Here is a 23,900-nt window from a genome sequence, read left to right on the forward strand (position 1 = left end):
AATGACATTGGCATTAGCACGCGCGCGCCTCTATCTTCTAATCAATCCTCCTATAAAATTGCTCCCTTCATGCCTGCAGAACATACACACACCTTGTGGTAGCTAGCTAGCTCTGGTTCATCGCTAAGCTCTAAGCGTGCTCTCTTGTGACATCGAACAGTTGACCGGCAATGGACGGCCGGGATGAATACTTCTGCGACTTCATGGAGCTGAAGCCGCACAAGGGCGGCGTCCGCAGCCTCCTCCACCTTCTGTGCTGCAGCGACATCACCGAGAACGACGTTGTCAAATGTCCCCCTGGCACGACCGAAGATCGGCCGTCGAAGTCGAACAGGTGGGTCATCTTCGTCTCCGTCGTGGCGCAGATGCTGCTGCTGTGGGTGAAGACGCCTTTGGCCAAGCTCGGGGAGGCCGTCGAGTACTGGATGAACTTCTTCACGGTCAACGGCGGCGGGGTGCTCAAGCTTATCAGGAACGCCATGGAAGGTAACTGATGAGATTTAGCATTATGTCGTATGGTCAAATTTTCAAAAGATTCTTCAGTAAGAACAACACTGAAATGGCCAAATTATCTCATACTAGCTGCTGAACGTATTTTGCAGGCAAAGTACGAATTCCAGACAGAGAATCTCCCAACTACCGATCGCTCATCGGGCTTCTGGACACGAGAATCGAGCTGGACGAGAAGATCAAGCCAGAGCATAGCAACTACCACGCTGCGCTCGGCATCATGGCCTCCAAAATTGCCTACGAGAACGAGGTCGTCATCAAGACCGTGGTCGAAAACCATTGGCAGATGAAATTTCTCGAGTTCTTCAACTGCTATAATGGTACGTAGGTCCAGGAAATGTGGATGCATCTCAAAAGTAAACGCATGACATGTGATGCCCATTTTCTTAATGAGCAACTAAGAAGATGTGTTCTTCGTTTCCCGGCAGAATTCCGAGGCGGACACACGACCCAAGCCTTCATGCTCGCTGACAAGGCGGTGGACGCCAACCTGGTCGTGGTGGCGTTCCGCGGCACGTCGCCATTCGACGCGGATGACTGGAGCACGGACGTGGACCTCTCCTGGTACGAGATCCCGGAGGTGGGCAGGGCACACGGCGGCTTCATGAAGGCGCTCGGGCTGCAGCCGAAGGGCTGGCCGGCGAAGATCGACGCGAGCAAGGAGCGGCCGTTCGCCTACTACGCCATCCGAGACGCGCTCAAGAAGGTCCTGGGGGCCAACCCGCGTGCCAAGTTCCTGGTCACGGGCCACAGCCTCGGCGGCGCGCTGGCGGTGCTGTTCCCGGCCATCCTCGCCCTGCCAGGCCAGCAAGACGAGAGCGACGACCTGCTGGCCAGGCTTCACGGCGTGTACACGTACGGGCAGCCCCGCGTCGGGGACCAGCGGTTCGGGGAGTTCGTGGAGCGGCTCCTGGACACGCCGGGGGCGAGGAGGAGGTACTTCCGGTTCGTGTACTCCAACGACGTGGTGCCGCGGGTGCCGTACGACGGCGGCGCGCACCTGTTCAAGCACTTCGGGCAGTGCGTCTACGTGGACGCGTTGTACAGGGCGCAGGGCATGAAGGAAGAGCCGAACAAGAACTACTTCTCGCCGGCGTTCCTGGTGCCCAAGTACGCGAACGCGGCGTGGGAGCTCGTGAGGGGGCTCGTGATCGGGCAGGTTGCAGGGTCGGAGTACGTGGAGGGGTGGGTGATGAGGATCTCCCGGGCGCTGGGGCTGCTGATCCCCGGCCTGCCGCCGCACTCGCCGCAGGACTACGTGAACGCTACCAGGCTCGGGGCCGCGTCGCTCGACCTGCTTCTCCGTGACCATTGATTTGTTCTTTAGAGGGCGTAGCCATTAATTTGTTGCTTCTCCGGGTTTTAGCTTTCAGCCCTTGTAAAATCCATCAGCTCTACAATTTTGCCCGGAAAAGAGGAAGCATCAATTTCTCCGATGATCGGCCACAAGCCCACAATGACTAGCAATACCACACGAGTTACCGGACTACCAAGGGATTCGATATTTCGATACCTCCGACAACCAGTAATGTTTGAACAGGCCTGCGACTTAATTAGGTATGTCTCTATATCCTAGTCCATTGTTTTTCAAGATCTCTTAGAGTATCTTCACCGGGCGCGCTCCATAGCGATCTCGACAGCCTTTTGGGGTTTGGTGCTGTTTTTGGACCGCACTGGCGTCCCATAGGTAGTCGGCCAGATCTCACGCGAGCAGGTGGCCACAGAGGAGGCGGGTCGCCGAGCGAAAGAGGTTGCTTGAGCTCAACGCTCAGCGCCAGGCCAAGGCGGCTGCACACGAGGAAGCAAGGCTCACCCAGAACGAGAAATCTCGCCAGTGGCGGATGGTGCTGAAAGCCCAGCGTCGCCGAGAAGCTCACGCCTATGGCGATACTGCACCGCTAGATGCGTGAAGCAAGGGGGAGACGTGGGCGCGGCTGGCGACGGCGAAGGAGAAGGACAAGAACGACGATGAGGCACACCCATCGCGCGTCCCAACCGACGGCTACTAAATTAGGTTTTATTTTAGTTTAGTTCAAATTTCATTCAAACTTTTGTAAATAATTCTAAATTGAATGAAATTTAGTTGTTTGTTTACATTTGTTTGTTCAAAAAAATAGTGGGTTTCTTATCGAGGTCGTCGCCCGTGTGCAACCTCTCCCCAAATTGTGGAGCGGATGCCGACATAGCCTTTAATGCATTGTCGGCGCTTTTTTAGAACGTGCCCGTGGCGATGCTCTTACCAGGATTATTATATGTTCCCTTGGATGCACATGTTTCCTATTAGCTCTCATGAAGTTTTCGATGGGACCCACAAAGATTCCTCCATCTCTATCTCTACTATTTTATTTATTACTAATACTAGGACAATGCACGCGCGTTGCCGCGGACGAGCAAAATACGTTCAACATTGCAACCGCGTCCCGGTTCGGTCGGCATCGACGGTTCCAACCTCAACCTGGAGCACCTCCACACGAACGCCACGCGCACTTGCCTTCTCGTCCTCATCTCTGGCGGTCCGCCACCCTCACCGATGACTCCTTCAACATCCGATGAGCACCACGGCCGTTTCCTCCGTTCACTGCTCGCTTTAGTTGACCCCCTTCTTTCCATCCGTGATGTCGGAGCTCGCCTCGCTGACTATGATCAATATTGTCATTGAGCTTTTACATGGGTAGGTTTTCCTCTCATTTTGGAGCTCCTTGTACAATCTGATGGTTACATCGATAACTTTGGTTAGTTTGTCGATCTGGTGACCGCATCGGCACCTGCATTGCACCGGTATGTGCAACCTGAGCTCGTTTATGTTGCTTTCCTGGCCACCATTATCATGCCCCTGCATGCTCCGAGAAATTGTTCATGTTCTTGCTTTACCGCCTTGTCTAGGTGGTTGTGCCACTGCTTCACGGGAACGGACCGCTTTAAGTGTGTGTTAATTTTTTTGGTAGTAGTTTTATTGTGGTAGAAGCATGAACGCTCCTGCCTTTATCTCTTCAGTATTGGCATGATGCCTTGATGCAGCATTCTGTCCTGTCCCTGCTGCCTTTGATTTCCATATTAGTTGAATCTACTATAGACCCTACCATCTCTCTTTCTTTTGTTCACGCAAGGATCAATGCCTTGCTTTACACTGAATTTTTGTACAGCTTGAACCCCTTTTGTCCTGTTGTAGTGCATTTGCATTAGTTTTGTCCTAAATCCAACGATGGAAAAAACCTTGGTGGTGTTTCTTTCTTCCTGAATGTCGCACGTTAAGCAAAGTAGTAGTAGCAAAGTTACAGATTCTACTTAAAGAAACCATGCCATGCCATCGTGCAGAAGGTAAAACTCACGTCGACTTTGTACGTGGCATGTTCTGGCAGCATGTGCTGCTCCCTTCTCCTCCCGCTAGCAGAGCTGCTCCCTCCCGTCTTAGCCACACGGGCCTCCCTGCCGACGGCCGTTCCTCATGCCGTCATGCGTGCTCGACGCCCGCACCGAGCTGATCTCCAACCCTCTGCTCGCGCACGTCCTAATCCCGCGCCGGCCTGCTGTGCTTACCTCGACCCACCTCCTTGCATGGTGCTCCGGCCGACATCCACTCTCGCGCCCTGTGCTCCCCCTGAAGCACTCGAGCCACGCCGCTCGGCTTCCGCTCATCCACTGTTAAGACCAGCCGACCACGCGTCTGGAGGATCAACGTGTGGCTTGCATCCTCGATCCAGCGCTAGGAGGAGAATTGCCCGGGGTGACGAAGACCAACAGGAAGCCATCAGGTCGATCCAGCTAGGAGGAGAGCTGCACACCTGCACGGGGAAACGAAAGCCGTGAGATCGTTCCTGAGCTAGGAGAGCTTTCCGTGGAGGAGCCCGATGGATATTGGCGGATTTGAGTTGTAAAGGCCGCGTGCGATCAGAGAGAAGCACCGGCCATCGCGTCCGCCTCTGGTGTCCTGTTGTTGAGCAGGGTATCGCTGGCGGTGGCGGAAAAAGCACGCGACACGATTGGGTTGTAGTGTCGCGGAATCGCTCGGAAGGATGTGCTTTTATGTGCGCGATTACTTTTGTTTCCCGTGCTACAGTTAGATTTCTGATTGGGATCGAGATGTATACAGATTGAATTAGGAAACTCTTCCGTTTAGAGATCGAAGGAACAACGAACCTTTTCAGCGGTCGATCCAAAGGAAAAAAAAAACGGACCAAACGAAACAGACCGAACTACGGAAACACTTTTTCCTTTTAATAGTGCGTTGTATGTGATTTGGTGGAAGAGCAAATCGGTCCAAAAAAGTGTTGGACCAAGGAAACAATCCTCCCTTTATTATTAGTTACTAGGACAAAACCCGTGCGTTGCTACGGGTCAACTCATGTGATTAAAATTCCTTATTTCAAAATGCTTTTCAGCTAGACTAAGATTTCAAAATTAACCATATCTGCTTGGTGCTTTGTGCATTCAGTTTTCTTCCCAACTAATATTGCACGGTTATGCAAAGAGCGGAGTAGAGCTACAACGACAATATGAGAGCATCAATAAGTTGGAAATTTTGAAATAAAAAATTACTTGTTGGATCATTATTTATATTATTTGCAAAGATAAAAAAATACATATTATATTGTTCGTAATATAGGAGTCAAAATAGGTAAAGTATTATAGAGATATGAACAAACATGAATACCTTAACAAACAACTGCTTTCCAGATCCTTAATTCAGTGCTGCAAGGGTGTGCTAAAAAAATCAAGTTGTGTACTTATTAAAGAATTTGTCCCCTAGCTGGAGCTTTTCTCTGTATTTTGCATGCTCTAGCTGGCTTTGTATCAACGAAAGACATGCCTGATCGCCTCATATTCACTCATTAGTCAATGGGCGTCATCGAGTTGCGGCATCCACTCTTGTGATGATCGGCGCCGGCTGCAGCATCGTCCTGCAACTACGGCGGCTATGTCAATGGCATAATCTGCACCACGTAACTCAGCATCACCCACATCTATCTTGTTTTACAGTTCACTGACTCAAGCACCAATGCCCTGGTACGTTTTCCAATGGAGTGCCCAATCCCTCCGCCGTTGTCCTTCCAGATCGTGCCTTCTCCCTTCACCGGTGACACCAATGTACTCGTTATCGATCCGAGGATGGCTCTTCGTCTCCTCTCGATCTCTTGGACGCGGGAGAGCGCAAACTTCGTCCGTGCTCAGCTGATGGTTGCGCCGGGAACATGATAGTCGGGATTGAGTGCAGTACATGTCGATATCCTCTCGATCTCTTGGACGCGGGAGGGCGCAAACTTCGTCGCCGTGCTCAGCTGATGGTTGCGCCGGAACATGACAGTCGGGATCGAGTGCAGTACATGTCGATCTCCTCTCGATCTGTTGGACGCGGGAGGGCGCAAACTTCGTCGCCGTGCTCAGCTGATGGTTGCGCCGGGAACATGATAGTCGGGAACTCGGGATCGAGTGCAGTACATGTCGATCAGCGTGGGCAAGACGTACTCGTGTGCTCCGCGGACCCTGCCCTGACTGCCACGTCGTGCGCCAGTCGGACCTCCTCCCCGTCCTGGCATCTGCGGCGGCGCCGGCCGGGCGCGTATATGCATAGCAGGTGTTGTACCAGACGATGTCCCCTGCCTAGAGATCGGTCGGGGAACTCGTCTCGTACTCTCGTATATGAGTGCCTTCCTCTTCATCAACGGGCAACGGAGTATATCGATCACGCCATGGCCGTCGGGAACAGAGTCCATATCAATGGATTCGGGTTTTAGGAATAGATCGATCGATCGGAGGAACGACGTGTGTCCGGCCGCTCCCCGTGCTGATTTTTATGACAACAACAAACATGGCGGCCTCTGAATTTCCTGTCCTTAATCCTCCGATGAATTTCTTGTCCTTAATCCCTTCTTCTTTTCTGTTGATGGAATTTGCTCTCGATACACTTTGACATGCGCGCGGTCTAGTCTGTTTCTTCGTCTTTTGCAACCTGGAGACGAAACTACCTCGCGATCCAATCTGCTTCTGTCGAACACCATAGCCTACCCGTGTATTTATAGTAGGTGATGGGCTAATACCTGATGGCAACTCGATGAGTCCTTTTACGATACGATGCGATACGGAGGGGTCCCGATGGGCGGCGGCAGGTCGGAGAGGATAAGAGACGAACAAAACGGTTCGGTGGCAAATGTGTGTATTATGCGGTTTAGTGGGAGGGTAAATCTGTCCAAAATAAAGTTGGACGAAAATTTTGGCAGAAACCTTACTTCCTTTATTATTAGGTGCGTTGCAACGGGTCCTCGAATTTCATTTCTCAATACGCATATAATTTTCAACTCACCATAAAAATTTAAAACAAATAAGGAATATCATAATATACTATAGCATGATAATACGAAACGCAATGACAAAATAACATTGTAACTCCAATGATGATAAATGCACAGGTGACGCTAACAAGCATCTTTGAAAAAAGGCAATCATCATCGACATGAGATCAAACACATGTACCTAATTTTGGCCACTTCAGATGCAAGAAGTTTGTAACAGTGGTGACACAAACAACACCGTATCAAATCACAACACCACACTGACATATGCAATCAATAGCTCTACCTTTAGGCACAACTCTATAAGAACTCAAAAGTCAAGGTACTTCCCTCCAGACTTCGTGTTCATGCCTACCGCCCTCTTGCTGTTGTTGGCGATGGCTACTAACATCATGTACTTCATGGAAGCTCTGCTTCCACGGGCCTTGGTACCTCAGGAGGCGTGCTGCAACGGATGAGAGCCCATTTCACGCCCTAAAAGAATGGATGTTGTTTTATCTCCGTCACACCCCTCTTCACACCGAGACGTTGCTCATCATCAACATGAGATCAAACACATCTACCTAATTTTGGCCACTTTAGATGCAAGAAGTTTGTAACAGTGGTGACACAAACATCACCGTATCAAATCAACACCACACCGACCTAACTCGACAGTATGCACGCAATAGCTTTGCCGCTAGGCAAAACTCTATAAGAACTCAAAAGTCAAGGTACGTCCCTCCGGACTTCGTGTTCATGCAGCTGCCGAGTCGATCTAGTATACCAATAGATTCTTTAAATTCTGGGAAATACTTTTGTGGAGATACACTTCCTTCTTGTATATCAGAATATGCAACAAAAAGAAGAATATGCAACAAAAAGAAGGAAGTGTAGGCCAACGATCTCATCATTTACACCCTGCTATATATGAAACAAACAGAAGAAAAATTTTCTCTCTTGATGTTTTCTGGACATCAATTGTAAGAGTTGGTCATTAATTTTAGCAGTCACCCTTAAGAAGATGTGAACTTTGTAAATACCAGGTATTGACGCCTTGAGCCGCTTACTCACCAGTTAGTCTGATTCTAATAACATTTAACTACTGGTGAAACTAATAGATAGGTTCCATCACTGTAATTATATTTATCCATAACTGAAAAATAATGGTCATACATTGGTTTCATCACTACACTTCAAATCCCGGTGATATGCATATTTCAATAAAAAAAACCTAAATCTTACTGAAATGTAGAAATATGCTCTAAACTTTTCTCCTTGTAAGGTTTGTTCTGCAAATTTGCTCTCCTATTTACCGTAAAACCATGGGCTTAACAACACACACCTGAATACCTCATCCAATAATTGGACAACAGAACATACAAAATGAAAAAATGATGGCATTTAGTGACCTTAATGCCGAACGAAGCTTGTTAATAATCAGCTGTCCAATGCGAGCATTCAAAAATAAATTGAAGCTTGTAGTTGTAAGGATAAATCAGAGAGCATACATATTCAGATCCTTCCATGTGTACATTTATCAAAATTGAGAATGATTTCACTATTCCACAGTAAGAGCATGAATGCAAGGGGATAGACAGAGATATCTGAACCAGGCCATCCACTGGAAAAAATTTAACCCTGGCTAGATCACCAATACTCTTTATCTGTTAAGAACACTCCGTATTATTCGGATTGAGAAGCATATGACTACTGAATTGCCGTGATAAACAGTACATTATCCAGACTGAATTAGTTTGAAGAACTTATACAATACGCACTGAGGATCCCGTTAAACCTTTTTTGGTTCAGCACTTCTCCCTGAAGAAAGTTGCGAATACCAATCCAACGAGTTAAAGCATGAAAATGTGGTTCTCACATGGAATTTTAACGCATGCATAAAAATGGTTCCAAAATTGCAGAAAATTGGAAAGAACTTCAACAGAATAGATAAACCAATATAGTGTCCAAATTGCTACAACAGTTTAACATGAAGTGAAAGGATATTTATTTTTAAGATACTCCGGTTAGAGAAAATGGGAGTTCATCTATACATAGAAACCTCCTACTCAATAAAAGTGTTCACGTGGATCAAGAGCAAAAAACACCTAGCAGCGCCTAGGAGATGGACGGAGTACTCGATGATCAGAGTGATTTCAAAGGTTTCGGGATGGATTATTAGATCTAACCTTGGGGAAATTGGCAGTTGTCATGGACAAATCAAATCGCGGCCCACCTCGCCAGGAGGCGGCAGATGCGACACTGGTTCTCCCCCTCCTCGTCTTTGTTTCAGGAATCGTCCACGACGGGGAGCGTCGTCTCCGGCATAGCGGTGGCGACAACTATTGACTCCCGCTAGTAGCCGCCCGCTTTGGGGAGGGTCGTCTCCAGTGGAGCGGCGATGTCCAGACGCCAGCCTCGCCATGAATTGACTTTTCGCTACAGCTTTGTAAGCTATGAGGAAGCAAATCGTAGATCAATCAGACTAATTGCGGCAACAAATCGCTAGCCAAAAGGAGCTGTTCCGTGAATTTGTATCAATTTGTTGGCCCAGATTTTTTATCTGGCAGGAGAGAGATGGTGCGGGAGGGGAAAGAGAAAAACAGGAGTAGGACGGGCCTTGGCCCCTCTTGCATCTCTTCTTCCTCCCCCTGCTCCTCGTCCGATCTTGATTCCGGCAGTGCATTTGAGCTCGATTTTAACTGTGGCGGCGCTGCAGCGGGTCAACCTTCGAATCCGCTCTCGGTTCCCTGGACCGGCCGTCCGCGTGCGATGCTGACGGTCTGGTGCGGGCGGCGGATGGAGCGCGCGGTGCGGTACGGGGACTGGGCCGGGCGTGGATGGGCGGAAGCGGTGGGGCGAGGTCGTGCGGGCTTTGGCAGGGCGAAGCGCGGGTGGGCAGCGGGCGGCGTTGGTGGTGTGCGCGCGGGGGTGGGTGGACCAGGCGGCGGTGGGGCGCGGAGGCGGTGGTCGGGGCTCGGCAGAGCAGTTCTCTGAAAAGACTACACGAACCGGTACGGTGGCAATGTCATGTATTATGCGATTTGGTGGGAGGGTAAAATGGTCCAATAAAAAGTTGGACGAAAATTTTGGCAGAAACCTTAGCTCCTTTATTATTAGGTATAGATTATTATTATTATTATTATATTATTATTAGGTATAGAAAAGCCCCAGAGGGGCTGATCCGGACAATCTGGGACGTACGATCACTTTATCCAACGCACCACATCGTCTCCATGTTTGATGGAGCGGAACACCTATTTCTATGCACAGACTGTGTTTTCCAATCGGTACACCCCACCCACAAACAACCAACCCACGCACGCCATGTCTAACAAAAAGAAACCACTCACGCCAACTGTCCCGATCGCTAGCACGCAGCGCTCCCGCTCGCCACCGCTCGTGCTCGCCGCAGCAGCACTCCCGCTCGCCGCCGCAGCACTCCTGCCCCCTGCCGAAGCTCTCCCGCTCGCCAGCAACCACAATCGCCGCCGCAGCACTCCCGCTGGCCAGCACTCCTGCTCGCCACCGCAGCGATCCCGCTCACCAACAACCACGATCGCCGCTGAAGCGCTCCTGCTCTCAAGCCTCCACGATCGCCGCCGAAGCAATCCAGCGTGACAACATTCCCGCTCGCCGATCGCCGTCGGAACACTTCCAGGCGCCGTGGAGACAACATTCTGCCGCACACACCTGCAATTCCTTTAGGTCAGACAACTTGAAATCTCCCTCAGTGCATGTATCTACAAGTTCATTCTTCTTCAATCAATTTCCTAGCTTTGTATACCTGTTAAGCATGGATGCCATCTAGAATCAGGAGAATCGGTTTTCACAACTGAATGTTCTCTTAACACTACAGGCAAAATAATAGGCAAAATAATAAGAATGAGTTAGAAACTATGAAAGGGAATTCTATAAGACAACTCTTCTATATATAATTGAGCAGTCAACTTCTGGTGTAATAGAATCAGTTTCATAACTGATTGCTCTCTTAGCACTGAAAGAACTGTATATATAATCGGTTTTCAGAACTAAGTGCTCTCAGTCAATATTGTCGTACTAAGAATTCAGATTCAGGAATCACCTTCAGTAGAATAGCTTCATTCGGGCTTAAACATATCAGTACTGAGTTGGCCGAGACTGTACCACATCGATTACGATTTTCACCAAACTACCATGCGCCCACGTGGATTTATAACTTTGTGAGATTTAAACAGATTTGTGGAGAAGCATTAACACTATCTTAACATGGACTACTATGTCAAAAAAAACTCCAAACACATCTAGGCCATAAGCTTAGGATGAGGATACAAATGCTGACTGCCAAAAACATACATGCCTTCCAATCACAACTCATCCACTTAGGCAAAATTTTAGAACAGGAGGACTGCAAGTTAGAGTCTATTGTCCATCAAGAAATATATGCCAAACAAATTAGTTCATCCTATGTGATGAAAAGGCATCAGAGTTCAGAAAAATGCAGAATTCACATTCGACAAATAACAAGCTTTAAATCTCACAAGTTTTAGCATGCATTTTTCACATTGAATATTTCATACTGATGTGTCCTATCCCTGCTACAATTTCATACAAATATCATGAAAGCATTGTGTAATTTTGTTAACGCAAACCAGGACTGCGCGAACTGATTACCTCAGATCAAATATTACCGGCTGAAACCAGAGAGGCCACATGGAATCTTTCTTATTTTCTACCCTGCAATGTATGGGAAAGACACATTGCGTCAGGTTCCAATATAAGTAAAAGGTAAAAAAAAAAAACTTCTGAGCATATCATGCCCTCCATGTTACAAAAAGGTAGCCTCAATCTTACTTCTTAAATGAAATGATACATAATTAAAAAATGAAATACAAAAGAGGGATGCCTTTTCAGATGAAAACGTAACGTTGTATTAAATCCAAAGCCTTTTTATTTGAAAATTGGACAGCATGGTACAGGAGTGTGTACCACGCTCAAAGCCATTCATCTAAGCAGTAGTTAAAAAAAATGTGGGAGTGCAAATAAAGACAGGCAGATAGCATACGGAGGTGCACGGTTACCATGCAAACATTACCAGAAACTATGAACCACATGACCATAAGGGGATGAATAATAAACATGCGCTGACCTGCAAACATTACCAGAAACTATGAACCACATGACCATAAGGGGATGAATAATAAACATGTTCTGACCCACCTGTATCTATACTACATGCTTAGCCCTCTTTATTGACCAGGTGAGGACCCAGAATATATACCCATTCTCAACAATCCCGACGAGAGTATTTTCACCCTTTCTACTGAATTTTTTGACTCTAACCTTCCATTAGTTGTTGCAGCCTGATAGAACGTTCAGATTTGTTACTCTTTTATCCAAAATGTATTAATGCAACTAACTCTGAAACAACCAAATGGGCTTTACGAAGGGTTTTGCAATATATGGTCATACTTTGTTTATCCTAATGATTTGCTACAATTGCAGGATAGTGCAATCAGATATCCATATGTCATCATCCAACCGCACTCCATTTCAAGATATAACCAACAAGCAAAGCCAGAGTAGGTAAAAAAAATTGCAACGGTGAGCACAAATTTATGGTGGTATACTAAAGTGTGCTCATATATTGACACACATATTTGAAGTAAATCTATTCTATCCTTTACTGATTGCACAAATTATAAGTAGGGTATCTCCCAAGTAAAATTACCATACCAAGAATAGACCGTCTCAGAAAGGTAATTAACCACAAACATCAGTTCAACAGCCTGATGACGGAAGAGTGTTAGAAATAGATACATTTATGAGAATAAAACAAAGTACATGAAAGTGCAGACAGTGGACATGCTCTTTCCGGGTTATAACAACAAATAGTAGATATCGTCTAAGTACTTTTTCTTGGTACTTGTCCTTATTTTATTAGCAGATTTATACAGATATCGTCTAAGTACTTATTTTCTTGATATCGTCTAAGTACTTATTTTCCGGGTTATAACAACAATCTAGCTAAATTTCTATAGATTCATAGCATATCCTGATTTTTTATCAAAACCAATTCACCCCACAATCTCACAAAATTACTAAGATGAGCGCACACAACAACCCAACCACAGGTACACACACAACACACTTGCACATGCTTGTGTGGATCTACACTTGCAGCCTTGCAGTTGAGAACGATTAAAGTACACACTGTCCAATTATCACAAAACTCATTCCTTGGTTTGACATGAACCAAGCACGAGAATAGACACTACAACAGCAAGTATTGTGATTATATAGCAATTTATCCAAGTAATTGGCAAGACTACAGGTCATAATGAATCATAATTAAAGGGTGAAGGACCAGTCAGAAATATATCTGCTCATCGTCGACCAGTGAGCTGCAGGGTGATCAATAGTTCAACACCATCAACTTGGAGGAGCCCTGACCATTCGCTGGAGCAAGGGTGTCGACCATTCACCGGAGAAAGCGTCCCTCCGCGATTGCTCCGGTTCATCTGCTTGTACAGCAGGAGGAGGAGGCGGGCTGTGTGGGTCAACCGAACGCATGGTGGCCGCGCAAGGTAATCTGGTGGAGAAGTGCCCGCGCCTACTCATCCATTGGTGCCTATGCTGGGTCACCCGCGAGCTTTCTGCCGAGCTCGAGCTGGCGGCGATGTTGGGGAGTGAGGACCAGACGAGCGAGGATCAGCGGGGAGAAAGGCGAGGGGACGCAGGACCACGCCGGGGCCGTGGGGAGGCAGGTGAGGGGGCGACGGTAAAATTGATGATAACCCCCCCAGTTGGCGCGCCTTTGATCATAACCCCCCTTTGTGTCGCTGACATGTGGGGTCCGGCCCCACATGTCAGTCACACAAGGGGGGGTTATGATCAAAGGCGCGCCAACTTGGGGGGGTTATCATCAAATTACCTCGCCGGGGCGATTTCGAGGCAGGTGAGGAGCGCAGGACGCCGTCGCTGGAGCGGCCTGGAGACAGTGAAGGAGACTAGGATCTCTCCGGGGCACGAAGGGCAAGATGAGGGTGAGCCGGAACTCGCCATCGCCGGAGCAGTCGGGAGACATGGGAGGTAGCTCAGGGCGTTGGTACTTGGTAGGTAGGTGAGCTGGATACGGTGATAAGTATGGTACTACCCAGTGGGGAGCGGGTTTGCATACAGATTGGTGTGTGGGGGATCTGCAAAAAAAAAAAAAAAAAAAAAGATTGGAGTGTGGGGCTTGTCTAATTTTGTGTGAGCGACCGAGGGAGATAATTGGAGTAAGGGGCGCGGGTTTGCGAATTTCTCTTCTCGGGAATTTTTTTGGAAGAGACCGGCACACATTTTTGATCGTATGCGCGTGCGTGTACTTTGAAAAACAAGGTGACATCATTTATTTTTTTATTCCGTGGAGGGCGACTTTTAAGGATTAAAAAATGTTAAGGTACGATTATTTGATGAATTTGAATCTCCTTGATGATATATGTAATGAATATTCTAAATATTTATTCATGGAGTACGTCACGTGAGATATTTGTACAATTCATACAGGGTTGTCGTTGCATTACACTTATTTGATCTATTCAATCCACAATGTAGCATTTCATACATGTGCGCGGCTCTTTACGGCTATTTGGTTTTTAATCTCATCACTCTTACATGAAGCGCCACATTTCCCAATACCCACGGCCAGCATTTTACACCATGCTCATTTGTACAAACTTTGCAGATCAAATTTTATGTCAACGTTGTACAAAGCATATGTTGGATGGTTTTGAGTCGCTGATAGTACATATTTTGAAGTGTGAAAGGAATGAAGCTATAAACAATAGACTGTATATCCCTGCCAACGAACGAAGCATTATTAATTGCATAAATAGGTGGACCTTTAAAAAAGAATTATAAAAAGTGAATAATAATGTTTGGTTGTTGATTTTAGTATTTTTTTCATTAAATTAATTTATAAAAAATTGTGCATTACGGATTTTAAGTGATGAGATGTCGAATCGTCGGTATGTTTACATCGCCGAGTCATCAAAACTATTTAAGTGGCATTGGTAAAAATACACGCCGAAAGAGAAGTAAGATTTACAAGGCATATTTGTATTGTAGATTTTTAAGACGTGCGTTGCATGTGCATCTTTACTAGTCTCAAATAAAATTGAGCAGCTAGTTCAGATCGGGTCTCTTAAGGTCTCCCGTGGCACACAAATTGTGAGGTTGTAGGGCCTGCAAGTATTACTCGTGAAACATATTCTGGAAGAATTCAGGAAAAGGAAACTGAACATCATAGACCACGTGCGTCTAGTGCACTAACTAAGCATTTACAAGGTGCGCCTTTCGGACCGTGTTTGGAGGACCGCGGATAAGAAGTGAGGGAAAAAGCTTTTCAGTTGCATCCCCTAAAGCTAAATGACGCCTCATTTTATAGAGTCTCTACCGGGGATGCTGTACACAAAAACAGCATCCACATACATGCATACTGCCCTCTAGTCCCCACATGTTATTCTCCTTTTCCATATTTTATCTCACATACTTTTCTTACATGGGGTGGTCCCCTTTATTAAAATGCATGCATCCGGATACTGAGGGGCACGATTGGGAAGGGCCTCTTTTTGTATAGATATTTGGTCTTTTTTTGTCCGACGTGGTCCCTAAACGTGTCCCAAATCATCGTGCCGGACCTTTTTTGAGGAACGCGACTGGAGATGCTCTTGGCCTTACGGACAAGGCAAAACTGACTTCTACATGGAGATGCGGTTAATGGAGAGGCAGTTAATGGATTTTCGTCGTGCCAATGGACTCTATTTCAAATGTGGGGATAAATTTTCCAAGGAACATCAGTGTAAACTCTCGAGATAACTATTAATGATTGAAGTTGGAGATTTTGGAGAAGCGTTGTCTGATGATGTTGTACATGCGTTGGACTTGCTTGAGGAATTACAGGCACCTGCTTGTTGTCATCTGTCAGTGGATGCATTAGCTGGCACAGTAGGGGAAGAAACAATCAGACTCAGAACAAGTGGGGATAATCAATTTTTTTCTATTACTCATTGATTCGGGCAGTACACACTTTGTTACAAAGAAATTCATGCTCATGTTGGATGTGTGATCTCCCCTGCCCTAGCTAGCTAATAGCTATGCTAGTCAAGGGGGGAATGGGCAGGTAATGATCTCTCATGGACATGAAAAAGGATTGAAGTGGTGGACTAAGGGCCATACCTTTGCCAGTGATATGACAATCCTACCTATTGGTGCTTATGATGCTATTTTGGGGATCAATTGGCCAAAAACAGCTATTGACTGGATTAACGAGAATCTTTTTTTCGAGTACCCATAGGAGTTGTGCGAGTTTTGTATTTAGCTTAGGAGGAGAAGGTCGAAAGGCCCATACAGTTGAAATCCACTCTTCCCAAAGACCACAGACGCCAGGGGAGATACGGCGCACGGCAAAGAAATTACAGTCCAAGGCTTTCGCGCCAAAGCAACATCAGAACTCTCTAAACTATTATTGGTACAACTTCAGAAGCGTGCAGTTAGGAAACTGCTCGGCTGCATGTGGAACCCCTCCTGTTTCGCGGACATCTTTAGGATTCTCCGTGTTCAGGTGGCGCAGTCCAAGTGGGTTCTTTGGATGGCGTGTGTCGCTCTTTGTTGGACGCTTTCGAACCTTAGGAACAAGTTTTCGATTGATGGGGTTTTCCCGTGCCAACTTGCTGATGAGTTATATAAAATGTCTATGTACTTGCAGGTGTGGAAGCCAGCGGCTAGGAGGAAGGATCACGAGGCAGTGGAGTGGACGATTGGCCGGATCCGCGCCCTCCAATCGACCATCAAGGACAGAGACTAGCAGCCCTCCCTCCTTGGTCGTGTATCTCCGGTGGTGGCTTTTGGCGGTGTTGGGAAACTAGCCTGCCATGTACTGTTTCATCTCTATATATTGGGCTGTAAAACTATGTTGTGTGTGTGTTGGAACTATGTTGTTGGTTGGTCGTGATGTACTCTGCCGTTGGGGTTTTATTAATTTAAAACAGGGCTCTGCTCGAGCCTTCTGTCTAAAAAAAGTGGATTCATGACAATGAAGTGCGGGCTCTAGCAGAACATGTAGTACCTAACTTAGTGACTTATAGTCACCGTTTCCTTAACAACGGGGTCTATTCTCTGAACCACCGGAATTGCCACCATAGCGGGTTTATCAAATGTGGCATGTAAAGATGTACACGCGAATTTTTCATTTTTCATTTTTTAATATTTCAAAATGTATCAAATGTAATTTTCAAAATAAAAATTGAGAAGGGAGAGAGAATAAAGCTGAGAGAAATGTGGTCCACACACGCTGTATATTTTTTCTGATAATGGGAATTTTATTATTCATAAAAAGTAATTACCATTACTATGTAAGAAGTCTCGAACCGATTAAATCTCGTCTAAATGTCATCTGCCATGGACATGGGGCTTAATCTCTTTTCAACCCAGCGTCTGCCTCCCCTCCCCATCCCATGCAACCCACCAGCAGGACTGCTACTCCTCACTTCCTCACATCCCCTCCCTCCGCCTCTCTCTGCCCGGGGCAGACGTGGACCTGTTGGATGGAGGGGTGAATCCGGGAGTAATGGCGCCCCCATTCCTCGGTGCTAGCGATGGATGCATTGACTCATTGGTGAGGCGGAGCGGCGGACGTGGGGGACGGAGGGGCGGCGTTGGAACAAGGGCGATGCGGTAGTTCGCGTCAAGTGGGTATACGGAGTGCGGCTTAATTTCTCAGAATCTAAGGGGCAAAATTGAAAACTATACTGCGACGTACGGACTACGACCCAATTGAAGGAGGGCCTAAGGGCATCTCCAGCGGCGCGACGCATTTCGGACGTCCAAACGGACGCGTCGTGTTCGTTTGCATCGGGCGAAATGGTCGAAAGTGTCCGGGTGTCCGTTTGCGTCGGGGGTGGCTCCAGCGGCACGACGCATAATTTTTTTTTCATTCATACGCCATAATTTACATGATAATAAAAAGGACATAAAAAAGCCAGAAATGGGTGCTAAAATAGGCGCTGTCTACTGGTCGTCGTCGCTGACGAGGTCAATCAGCTGCGGCGTCGGCCATGTAAGCGCGTACGCCGGCGGTGGAGGAGGTACCGCCGCACGGGCAGGAGGCTGTGGCCAGGGATCCCACGCTGGAGCAGCAGGCGGAGCGCGGACGTTGGAACGCGTCGGCGTGGCCGGAGGAGTCGCCGGCCTCCCCTGCGCGAGCGCTGACCCGCGGAGCTGGATTGCGAGCCCGTCCCACAAAGCGATCTCGTTGAGCTCGTCCTGCTCGCTGTTGGCTAGTGCCATGGCAATGGCCTCCTCCTTCGAAATGTCCGGCGGCTGGTTCTCCGGATCCCACGCCGGTCCGCCGTCGTCGTGGTCGTATTGCGGCATGGTCACGTCGCCGTCCTCGTCCTCGTCGCCGTCCTCGTCCGCGTCCTCGTGGTCGTTCTCTTCTTCTTCGGCGGCGATCTCGCGCTCGAAGTAGTCTACGTCGGCGAGGTAGGCAGCGCGGCGCCGCGCGTCGAACTCCCACACCCCAAAGGAAATCCAGTTGTAGGAGTTTAGCGCGTACGCCGGATCCTCCCGTAGATCCGGCGGCAACACCGCGCGGCGGCGCCGCACCTCGTCGTGCCGCTCTCGACCCGAGCGCGGCACGGGGGGGACCGGCACGCGCCGGGAGTTCAGGTACCAGCCCCCTCCCGGCAAGTTCGCGTCCGGCAATGGTACCGGCCGGTTTTCCTCCCATAGCTGCCGAGCGAGGTCAACGCGGACGTACCGGCTAACCCGTGCTTTCTTGCCGGAACGCGAGCCGCTAGCCTCCTGGTCGTTCTTCGTCTTCCGGAACGGCCAGCATTTTTTCCCCATGGCGTCGGTGTGGTGGCTACTGTGGGATTTTGCCAATGGTTTTGGTCGGGGAAAGGGGCGCCGGCAGCGTCCCTTTAAGGCTCCGACGCCATCTCGCCTTCAATGGCCTGCCAGTGCAATGCCTACTAGCTGCGCACGCTCGCGGAAGCCGAGGCACGCCATTAACGCGGCCCCTGCAAAGGCTACAACGCGCCGCCCAGAAGTAATACCGCGGAAGACGAAGCAGTTGTGCCGCTGCCAGGCGGGCCCGGTGGCAAAGCGAGCGGACACTTTGCGCGTCCGCCGAGCGTCCGCCGAGACACAAACCTGGCGCATATTTAGGCCAGGTTTGCATCTCCGCGGACAACCCGATCACTTTGCGTCGCCCCGCTGGAACAGGCCCCAGACGCATTTCCGGTCCCAGACGCGGCAGACGAAAACGGTCGCGACTGGAGATGCCCTAAATGCCAAAAATCGAGCCTAACCGAACTCAACTCTCTCCTCCGCCGCACCCGCGACCGCGCCTACCTCCCTCTCTCTCGGTTCCCCGATGCGCCACCGCCGCTTGCTGCGCCTTGCGCCCTACACCCGCGCCCCGCCGTTCCGCCCCTGGGCACGACGCTGAGGCTAACCCTAGTTGTGGGCTCGGTCGCCGCCGCGCCTCCTGGTTGTCCCCTTTGTGTCCCCGAAGCCATGCCGCCACCGCGGACCGGGCGGAAGCCTCTCCCAAAGGTATGAATCACCGTTCCCATCCTCTTTCGTGGTTGAATCAGAGTAGGCCCTCGCTCGATTGGAGCGGGCAATCGATTTTGGGGACTGCTTGAGGGGAATCAGAGGGGTCTCATTTAGGTGTGTACAGGAGGGGAAGATAGAATCCGTCCTTCTCTGAAAGCAAGTACACCATGTTGGCTAATTTATTCACCCATAATCCAAGCTACAAGCGTATCAGTAGGTGTATACAGTATTGATTACAGGGATCAACGCCAGCTGAAATTCCTAGTGAACTTTGTATCGAATCTACCCTTGGAAAGACAATTCCTTCAAGAGGCGGCCTGCCACTAAGACGACACCTTACTCTCAAGTCTGAATGCAGAAACATTGAACTAAAGAATTTCCTAATCTCCTCAAGTTCGTATGCCAGCATACAAAAAATTGGACTATACATTTCTGTTCACAGCTTTCGAGATTGGTTCCTGCATGTTTCACGACATTTACAATCTCCTGAATGCAAAATAAACTACTCTACTACTAGTGCATTCACTCCTGGATGTTGCACGGACAGTTACGTTCTGTGAAACATACAAACTTACATTCATTCAGACAGGCTTGCAAGCCGGCCAATCTCTCAACATTGACGGGATTACATCAAAATATTTTATCAATAATCGAAGTGGCATTGAACTGGCAGTTGAAACATTTCTCCCAGTTTATGTAGGGTGAGCAACTATTCTTGTCCTCGCAACGTGTATCGAAAAACATTGTTGATGTCTTATTCCACATAGTTATAAGTAATATGCCTCCTGTTTCACAGATTCCAGATCTTTTTTAATTTCTCATTATTTTTATGATTTTAAATGGAAGAAAAAGTGAGCGAGCTATGCTTGGCAGAAGATAGTCAGAAAACTCTTGAAGCCTGGAAAATAGTAGCAACTAAGAAAATAATTGTTTAACTATCATCTAAACTTTAATTTAAGCATTTAGCCTTTTACAATTATCTAGAGCTTAGTATTAAATTGTTGTTTGAATTATGTAATATTTTGCAGTGATTGCATGGATCTGAATGATATACTTGAGAGTTCTTGGAATGCAAATGAGTAGAATATATATCAGAGTTGAATGTACTTCATCAACCGATGTGAATGAACTGAATAAGTTAACTGCTCTACTCAGTAAGAAGGTACTCAGTCATTAAAAGTGCATTGTTATGTCAAAAGGCAATGGTTTAATAACCAACTCACTCTTATTGTTGAATACTGGTTTGCAAGCTATAAGTGTGTATGCATTCCTTAAGTAAAGTTCTCGAAGGAACGCGACCATTCTCCTCTTTAGAGAACCCCACTGTGTATTCTTTTCCATCACTGGAAGCCTGAAGGCACAATTTTCTTATATCTATCATCTACAACACTTCCCTATCATCGTCTGAGAGTGCAACGAACATAAGCTTCTGCCATGCAATTACTTACGTCAGGTCTCCTTCAGTATGACACCAACTCACTGAGTCCAAGCAAACCATTTGAATATGACAAGCCTCTTGCACTTGGTAATGAGGTCCCTTTTAATTCACCGTGATATCATTATTGTTATCCATCTAAGCAAAGCCTGCTATTGTATTTCATGAACTGAATGAAAGCATAATTTTCTCCAGAAAAATGTCTTTTCGATTTTGCACTTGTTACAATCCATATGAAACTTCTTAGATTTGGAATAACCATGGATCTAGTGTATCATGCTCTATTCATCATAGCTTATTATGCCTAGACAGCTACTTTCGTATCTTGCAATGCTGCTGCAATGCAATATGGTATAATGACAAGTAATGGCAAGTGTTCCATTCACTTCATATAGTGTTTACTTGGTTAAAACATGCTTTTTTGTAGTAAAATTTTCATCTCCGTTTTGTTGACTCAAATTACTACTCCCTCCGATCCGGAAAAATTGTCGGACCATCTATTTTGCAAAAACGTCCTTCATCTTTTTCTTTCATCAACCCGCACTCCACCCTTTTCCTCCGTGAGCCGCAACCTCTTCTCATCCACCACGTCATGAGCAGCGCGCGTGGAGGCCAGCTCCACCTTCAAGAGCGGCGTGCTCGTCTATGGCGGCGAGCTCGTCTGAGGTCATCAAGCGGCGAGCCCCCACCACGCCCAGATTTGCTTTCGCGGCCATGCGGGGAACCGCCGGATGGAGCACCACCCGGAGCCTGCACAGCAGGGACAAGAAGGGCCCATGGTCGACCGACCTGGGGCTGGAGGAAGGGGCGTAGCTGCTGCGCTGTGCCGGGCGGCCGGCCGGCCGGTGGCAGCTACAACCCTGCGACGGTCGTGGCTTACTAATCGGAGATCGATGGGATTGGGATCTGAGCAAGGACTGGAGTAGATTGGTTGTTCTGTACGTACTTCAGTCAATGAATATCCACTTAATTAGAAGGATTTAAATGCAAAATGTTAATTGTATTACCATCGGACACTTTTTTAGGATCGGAGGAAGTACTTCTTTCAAGGGACCATGCTGAATACTGAAGGCGATGCTGATCATTGATGCTGTACAGGAGCATATTCTTCTAAGTAGACAGGTTTGAAATTCTGAGAGATTTCCCTGCAATGACTTTTTAGCTGCTGTTTTTGCACTTCTAAAACGACGGATATTTCATTCATGTGTTTTAGGTTGGTGTGCCATCATTTGTTTGCTTCCTTAAATTCCTGTGGTTTGCAGCTTTTTTACACCCACTGAACTGTATGGTAATTTAGGACAGCCATCTACCAATGTAGAGTGAATAGCAATCACCAGCTGAACGTGCATTTGATATCTTTTACTTCGGTTTCATATGACAGAATATTGTAGAATCACAATTAGCTTATCCTGTTTTAAGTCTGCTGGTTTAACAATCGTTTTATTATAGATCTGTAGCCTATAGACTGAAACCTGGTTGCTTTGAGCGTAATGTGTGGGCGATGCATGGACCATGGTGCACCTCTTCTCAATTGTTCGTTAGACCCAGTGGCGAAGCTACAAACAAATACCTTGGCAGGCCTAACTAAAGAAGAGAAAAGAAATCACGCTCTAGCTTATAATTTGGGAAAGAAAAAGTATAAACATGCTAGTGTGTTATCTTTTCTGCAATCGAAGGGAGCTGCTCCATTAATGTGTGGGCTCGCCGCTGCTAGTCTACAACTGCAATGATCGGGCAGGGGAGTGGCAACCTGCCATTTGGATAGGATGAAGGAGGCAATGGAAACGGAAACGCCGGCGCAGCACAGCCCGAGCTGCCGCTAGCACCCCTACCACAGGCGAATACGGTGGTGTTGCTGGACAGGGGCAGGGCGTGAAGAAAGTTGGGCAGACGATTGGATTTGGTAGACAACAGCCCGTACGACAGTGGTTCACTGAAGCATGGATGCAGCTTGCTTGGATCTGGAGTTGGCTTGGGTCTCAGTGTTGCCATTGCCATGGCCCTCGGTTTCTGATTTCAGTACCTGTGTCTGACGACTTTGATGGTTTCTTAAGATTGTTCTTATTATTTCTGGGGCAATAAGCCAGCAGGGATGTGTTGTGAACTCGTGATATTCTGGTAGTACAATGTACTGCGCTTTTGTTGTTGTTCAAGTTTGTTTTTCTCCCCTGCCAACAACACATGTTGTTTTTAGTACAATATTCGTCTTCGTTTACTGAATTAAATTACTACTTCTCAGGGTACACTGCTGAAGACTGGGATCAACTGAAGGTGATGCTGTCACGTTGTGATGATGTTTGAATTGGAAACATGGTGATGATGTTCACAGAGTACATATTGAGATATTGTGCTGAACATCCACTACATACTATGTTGACACTGTGTTTACAGTGTGCAACTGATATTGGGTGATAATTACAGAATAAAGTGCACTAGATTAATGTGTTGGCACTGTGTGCTTATTCTTGTATGACAGTACATATGTTCATATTGTGTGCTTCTTCTATGCTGCCATTGTTTTTATCTGTTTATTCTTTTTGGGACTGCTCAAAGTACAACTAATTGGATTAATAAGGGGCATTTCTCGTAGTTCCACAAAATTGGTTTGAGGCATTTTTTAAGTGCCACAATTAGGTTTGGGGGCATTTTTAGAAGTGCCACAAATTTGGTTTTGGGGCATTTTTAGAAGTGCCATAAATTGGATTTAGTGGCACTTTGAGAAGTGCCCCGTGGCACTATGAGAAGTGCCCCTAATTAGATTTAGTGCTACTTTGAGAAGCGCCCCTAATTAGATTTAGTGGCACTTTGAGAAGTGCCTCTAGATAATGCCCCAAATACCTTTAGAGACGTAAGTAAATGTGGCACTTGAAAAAGTGCCCCTATAGCTAATTAGTGGCTCTTTGGTTTAAACTAGATGATTTCCCGCGCGTTACCGCGGAACATAAAGTGTGCTAAATAGCATAGGATTATCTTGCATTAGGAGGAAGAAAAAAGATACGAACATAACATCAACAAAAAAGAAGGGATCAACAAATACTGTAAATTAAATGTTATAAGTATAAGTTGAAAAATGTGTACCCTTATTAGGGTAAGGTGTGTGATCA

The 23,900-nt window shown here is 47.2% G+C and overlaps 1 protein-coding gene, 2 long non-coding RNA genes and 1 pseudogene across 4 annotated transcripts; 3 read left to right on the plus strand and 1 right to left on the minus strand.

The window, feature by feature from the left end:
- Positions 1-23,900, plus strand: part of LOC127316113 (uncharacterized) — an 800,711-nt pseudogene that overhangs the window by 218,635 nt on the left and 558,176 nt on the right.
- Positions 79-1,944, plus strand: LOC127317765 (triacylglycerol lipase OBL1). Its single transcript, XM_051348363.2, has 3 exons — positions 79-486; positions 603-830; positions 939-1,944. Exons 1-3 carry the CDS (start codon positions 171-173, stop codon positions 1,823-1,825), a joined length of 1,431 nt encoding a protein of 476 aa, XP_051204323.1. The 5' UTR covers positions 79-170; the 3' UTR covers positions 1,826-1,944.
- LOC127313423 (uncharacterized) lies at positions 10,182-11,682 on the minus strand. Its single transcript, XR_007858982.2, has 3 exons — positions 11,430-11,682; positions 10,564-10,629; positions 10,182-10,469 (listed from the first exon to the last, which is right to left on the minus strand). It is a non-coding gene; the product is annotated as an uncharacterized lncRNA (long non-coding RNA).
- LOC127317763 (uncharacterized) lies at positions 19,077-23,302 on the plus strand. 2 transcript variants are annotated; one of them, XR_007861449.2, is made up of 4 exons: positions 19,077-19,358; positions 21,397-21,734; positions 21,822-21,918; positions 23,036-23,302. It is a non-coding gene; the product is annotated as an uncharacterized lncRNA (long non-coding RNA). The 2 variants fall into 2 exon arrangements; XR_007861448.1 differs by lacking the exon at positions 21,397-21,734 and having other exon boundaries at positions 19,091-19,358.

This window comes from Lolium perenne, chromosome 7 (genome assembly GCF_019359855.2).
Source record: "Lolium perenne isolate Kyuss_39 chromosome 7, Kyuss_2.0, whole genome shotgun sequence".
NCBI classification, from domain to species: domain Eukaryota; kingdom Viridiplantae; phylum Streptophyta; class Magnoliopsida; order Poales; family Poaceae; genus Lolium; species Lolium perenne.

What these genes read in the sequence shown, in the direction of transcription:
- LOC127317765 (XM_051348363.2), top strand. Translation starts at nt 171, where the DNA reads ATGGACGGCCGGGATGAATACTTCTGCGACTTCATGGAGCTGAAGCCG. An exon ending in TATCAGGAACGCCATGGAAG is followed by an intron (nt 487 to 602) that starts GTAACTGATGAG and finishes CGTATTTTGCAG; the next exon opens with GCAAAGTACGAATTCCAGAC. An exon ending in GTTCTTCAACTGCTATAATG is followed by an intron (nt 831 to 938) that starts GTACGTAGGTCC and finishes GTTTCCCGGCAG; the next exon opens with AATTCCGAGGCGGACACACG.